The sequence below is a fragment of the Coffea eugenioides genome, chromosome 11 (assembly GCF_003713205.1).
Source record: "Coffea eugenioides isolate CCC68of chromosome 11, Ceug_1.0, whole genome shotgun sequence".
Classification (NCBI taxonomy): domain Eukaryota; kingdom Viridiplantae; phylum Streptophyta; class Magnoliopsida; order Gentianales; family Rubiaceae; genus Coffea; species Coffea eugenioides.
Window position 1 is genome coordinate 5,457,096 of NC_040045.1, and position 5,972 is coordinate 5,463,067.

Sequence of the window (5,972 nt, forward strand, 5' to 3'; positions counted from 1 at the left end):
GTGTTTATTATTTGATTATTTGATTGCTATTATTTGAGCAAGTTATGCACTTTGGCTCTTTAAATCATGATTAATCCGATACCATTAATTGTGATTATCTAAGGTGTTATTTCTGCAATGAAAATTAAGATTTAACACTAGTTCAAGAAGTGCTAAACATAGGGAGTATACTCACCAGAGTAGAGGTGCACCTGTGTGATTTTAGTGATTAATTTCATGTAATTTCATTGAAAAAATGAACTTGTAACTAATTTCATAACCATGAGAATAGGTATGGATTAGTTATGAGTATAGTTGATTCACTACGAAAGTAGGTTTCACACGTTTAAGGAAATTACACCATAACTAGCCTAGATAGTAGTATTCAATGATCTAAAAATGACAATTGCATGAGTAGTTAAGGATACCATAACCTAAGGAGCTTTCATTTGTTATTTTGCATGAGTTCAGTAGATTTCATTTCTTATAATACATTGATAGTCTAAATAATAGAGAGGTTTTAGTAACACCGGTAATTGTTCAATCTTTCTCATGGGGTCGACTCTTAATACCCTATACTCGCTTACGATTCGGATACTTGCGATAAATTGCGTGTGGGGTATTTAGGAGTTTATAAATGTAAACCTTGATTAAAATGAATTTAATGTTATATGTATACACTATGCCCGTTACCCTGCTTGCTTGCGCATTAAGTATGAGAAGAGCTTGAATAAATATGTGGTGACTGAGTTTGTGAAGGAGTACAACCATAAAATGGCAACAAAATCATCTATCAAATACCTAAGATCTCACCGAAAGGTCATAGATGCTAATTATGCCCAAGCAAGTACAATGAGAATGGCTGGTATGAAAACATGCCAAATTATGAAATTTTTTGCAATGTAATGTGGAGGGTATAGGAATATAGGGTTTGTTCTAAAGGACCTGTACAATCGCGTTGAGTTAAAGGAGAAAAAGGAAACAACTAATGGGGATGCAGAAGGAGCTATTGGTTACTTCATAGGTCGAACAGCAATAGACCCAACATTTTATTTTGAGTATGAGGTGGATATTGAAGGAAGGCTAGAGAACATTTTCTGGATAGATTCAGTGGGTCAAATGGATTACAAAGCATTTGGAGACGTGCTTGTTTTTGACTCAACATATAACACAAATGAGTATCACAAACCATTGGTTGTTCTTGCCGGGGTGAAAAACGACTTTGGCACTATTATTTTTGGATCAGCATTGCTATCAGAAGAGACCACGGAAGCATATGATTGGATTTTAGGCACCCTCGTTAAGGCTAATGGAGGTAAGAAACCAATTTCAGTCATCACAGACGGTGACAAGTCAATGCGTCGAGCAATTGAGCATGTATTGCCGAATGCAAGACACGGCCTATGCACCTTTCATCTAAAAAGAAATGCGGACACTGGAACAAATAAATATAGCATGTTTACTTCAATGTTTGCTAAATTTATGAAGAAAGCAATACCTATGGAGGAGTTCGAGGAAGGATGGCATGCAGTTGTCGCAAGTTGTGGACTAGATGGGAATGGCTGGGTTAAGAAGATGTATGCAAAGAGATCATTATGGGCCGAGACATTGCTTAGAGAATGTTTTTTTTGTTGGAATGAGAAGTACAGCGTGGTGTGAGCAAATGAATGCCTTCTTGAAGAGGTATATCAAACCTAATATGAGAATGTACCAATTTGTTAAAATTCATGCATTGGCCTTAGACTTTTTGAGGGAGAAGGAGTCAAAAGCATGTCATGAGACAGAAGATACATTTCTAATGCTTTCTACCGAATTGCATGCATTGGAACAACATGCAGCTGACGCTTATCCCAGGAATATTTTTGTCAATGTTAGAAAGCATTTGGGAAGGCAAGGACTGTATGATTGCTTCAAGAGAGAAGATACAGGATCCGAATGTTTATTTTATCTTGCCAAATATCGGGACTCGAGGACTTGGGTTGTGGAGATGGACAAGGAAACTCATCAAATGAAGTGTTCATGCAAGAAGTTTGAGTGGAAAGGATTACCATGTGCTCACATGTTCCGGGTTATGGTAGTGAAAAATTTGCAAAAAATTCCACAGGCTTGCATAATGAAAAGGTGGACCATGAACGCTAAAGAAGACATAGATGTTGGGGGAAGCCTTGGAACAGAGATGCTATATGATGAAATGCAACAGACAGCTAGATACGGGACAATGATGGCAGATTGCAAAGGCATGTGCTTTTATGCCTCACATATGGGGGATGGGTATGAAGTAGTGAGAGTAGTGATCCATAAGGACACTGAAAAATGGAAGGAGGCCTTTGTTCAGTGTGGAATTGAGTTATAGAGAGGTGATGATCCATCTCAACTTCTAACACAAGCGCCACGTATTGCAATTCGAGATCCTGTGAGAACCATAGCCAAGGGTGATCATCGAAACAAAGACAAGAACAAGCATGCCAAGTGTGGCAGCTGCGGGTTAGTATAAATTAAACAGCAATGCATGGACCTTTGAAATTATAATAAATTATATGCATTGATGTCAAGTAAATTTTGCAGTCGTCAAGATGGACACAACAAGAGGATGTGTCAGAAGGATGGCAATGGTCCTGAAGTTGTATAGGCAACTCATGGGTCATATGAGCAGAACAGAATTCCCACAGCATTGGTCTCAGGATATCCAGCCAGCAATGAACCGTTTGATGGACGAGCATTCGTAGGAAGTAATACTCATGGAATATGGGATGAAGCTTCGTCAGATGCATTGGGAGGATCAAGAGCTTGTGGTCATGCTAATCAGTACCTAGCAAGAACTTCTAATTCTCGAGAATCATATTACATGCAGCAGGTATGCATAAGTTCAATTACTTATTGGCTTTTGATAGAACGCTAATTTAATATTAACTTTGTTATAATTTCCTTTCTTATTGGATTGGATATTACATTAATGGACATGTTTTGTTTGAATTTTATGTTTAGGGGATGTTTAGCCAATTGGAGAAGGAAATTGCAGAAATAGCAATTTTTAGAAGATTTTCCTCCAAATAAGTGTGGACGCGTGAGAAGACATCAATCAAGTCCGGAGTGCACGGGATTCTATGATGGCAGTATCCTAATCCAAGTGGGAGTCGTCATCATAACTGGAAGATGATATTATCTGCCAAGTGTCTAATTAGTAATTGAATTGGTTTAGGAGACTTTTAAGCGCTTGAGTACCTATCTTTTAGGAAGTTAGTTTTCTTATAGTAGGAGATTTTATTTGGAATCAATTACTACGGATTGTGAGGGAGGAAGTTCAATGTGTTTTAGAAAGCTAGAAAATAGGAAGATCAAAAGCCGGATCCCGCGTGATTACTACTTCTATGGGGAATGAAAGAGTGCGCCGGAGACTAGGAGTTGGATTCTTTTCCTTCTTTTGGGCCACAAGAGACAGTGAAAAACGTTTTTGTTCCTCTCGATGATGGGCAGCATATTTTCTTTTCTTTCGTTAGTTCTTATGATGAAATACTGGTGTGAAGTGCTTCAATTGGTGATGTGCAACTAAGTTTCTTTTCTAGTCGAAGGTCAATTTGAGGACTCAGTTCCAAACATCTGTGAGATCGAATTATTTTATTTATTTCTTTTATTCATTGGTATTCGTACGTTTCCTGGTTTAATTGCTTATGATTATTTTGTTATTTGAATGTCAAGGGTCCGATATTCGAATTAACCTAATAATCTACTATCATATTAATTGATTGAATCCATAATTGTTCTATTGATTAATACCAGTGGCAACTAGCGTGATTGGTTTCATGTTAGAGAAACGTATGATCTAACTTAAACAAACCCTCGTAGCGTGTTTGTTAGTTAGGGTTGGATTTTTCTAATTTTTAATGCAATCGAGGAATTAAATCCTACGGTCGTACCTACGGTTATTTCTTGGTTAGAGAAATAGTTAACGGTCGTACCTTGACTATCAAGAAAGTAAGGAAATGTTGGTTGTTTATTACATGTATGACAACTATAACCAATCTATTAATGAGTAATTGAATTATCTTTGCATCGATGATCAGTTGAATGAACCGTGTCTGAAAAGTTGCACCTTTGGCTAGAGTCGTATTAGTTGTTGATTAATTCTTGTTTATTTCTATTAGTTGTTTCATTAGTTGGTTAATTAGTTATTTTATATTTTCCAAAAATCTCCCATGCTCTGAACTCTAGAAGAAATGAATTATCCCCAATCCCTGTGGATTCGACCCTACTCACCGCTATATACAAAATTTATATTTTTCTCGAGTAGGTATTTATTATTGCACAGGCTCGATATCTGTCAATTTTTGGCGCCGTTGCCGGGGATTGGTGCCTGATTAATTTGTTTCTTTTTTAGTCCATCTTGTTTTCATTTTTCTTTATTTTTCTCTTATTTTTTTTATATAGTTTATGGCTGCTAACTTTTCGTATTTTGGTGATAGATTGGATTTTATTTCTAGAAGGGGTTATAAGACTCATACTTTTTTTAATGATTAATTAGCTGTTGCAAATTGTGGGAGTTACTTTGGTTCAAATCATTCAATCGACATATATCCCGCACCTTAAGATGGCCTAAGTGCTCCAATCGACACTTTTGAGGATTTTTCACCTCAATATTACACGTGGTAAGGCCCTTATTCAAACGAGTATGATCAAGGATGGTGGGCTAATTCCAATCTGAATTATGAAAAAGGGCCAATAGATTTTCAACAGCAAGAGTCTCAACAACTATCATTCATGTCAGGTATGTCTCTTAAAGAAATAGTGAAATTAGTGGCTGCTAACACATATCAATTTCAACAGGAGATGGAGAAGGAAAGACGTGAATGAGCATCTATAATGAGCAAATTAATTTCTCTAGTTTATGAAGAATGGTCCTCACAGACTATTATCGACCACAAGGAAGATGAGAGTGCAATTACCCTGACATATGACGAGGAGCTGCAAGAGTCTCAAAGAGAAGAATCTAAAGATGTAGTTGAAATGGGAATTGAAGTGCAAGAAATGGAACCCCAATATCAAATTGTCCAAGTGGATGAATCCAGTAAACAATCTCTAAATGCGGTGACATCTCCTCCATTCCTTAATCAACATTCTCCTGACTCTTATTCTTTAATTTCTGTTAATGAGATTGATTTTATTATACCAGACGACTTTGAGTTTCATGACAGAAATAAGTTAAGAGTAACGATGGCAAAATATCTCGAACCAATAAGTGCTCGTGATGGAGGAGTGAGTGAAGAATTAAGGTCGTTGCTTGTTTGTTTGGCGTCGTCCATGGAAGACCGCACCTCGTATATTCAAGGATTACTTCATTTACGAGGGATATCAGGACTATATAGAGGATGAAACATTGAAACGAGCCACAAGATTTTATCCTCCGTGAATAAATATGGCGATGTCTACCCAAAGACATTAAAGAAAGGCGCTACTTGGGAGGCAACCCAAGGCTATTTGTTTTAGTTTTCTTGTGTTTATGGAGTTTTTGCTAAGTGTTATTTGCATTTATTGAGTTGTAGTTTTTGTGGCAGGAGCTGGCAGCTAGGCGTGCCCACGCTAAGTGGTCATGTCTATGGAAGAAAGTTTGAAGGCGACGGTCAGAAAACTCTACAGTAGTTAAGCGTGTCCATGCCGGGTGATCACGCTTAAGGAACTCAATTTCTGGACGGTTGGTCAGAAGACTCTCTAGTAGTTAGGCGTGCCCACGCCAGGTGGTCACGCTTAAGGATGTTAATTTCGGACGGTTGGTCAGAAGACTCGAAGGCAGTTAGGCGTGCCCACGCCTAACACAGGCGTTCCTTTATTCAAAAAAAAAACCATGGTTCTTCTTCTTTCTTCCATTATTCTTTCTTTCTTTCTCTTTTCCCCCCTTTCCCGCTGCTGCCTTCGCCCGCTTTGCTGTCCGCCGCTGCTCCATCGCCACAGCACTGAGCACCTCCCCAGCCTGCTCCACGCACCGTCTTCGTTCAGCCGCC

General features: G+C 38.2%; 1 protein-coding gene across 1 annotated transcript; it reads left to right on the forward strand.

Moving 5' to 3' along the window:
* The first annotated feature begins 753 nt into the window (after positions 1 to 753).
* LOC113751859 (protein FAR1-RELATED SEQUENCE 4-like) lies at positions 754 to 1,638 on the forward strand. Its single transcript, XM_027296005.1, has 2 exons — positions 754 to 844; positions 893 to 1,638. The coding sequence occupies exons 1-2, from the start codon at positions 754 to 756 to the stop codon at positions 1,636 to 1,638; spliced, it is 837 nt and encodes a 278-aa protein (XP_027151806.1).
* Positions 1,639 to 5,972: the final 4,334 nt, after the last annotated feature.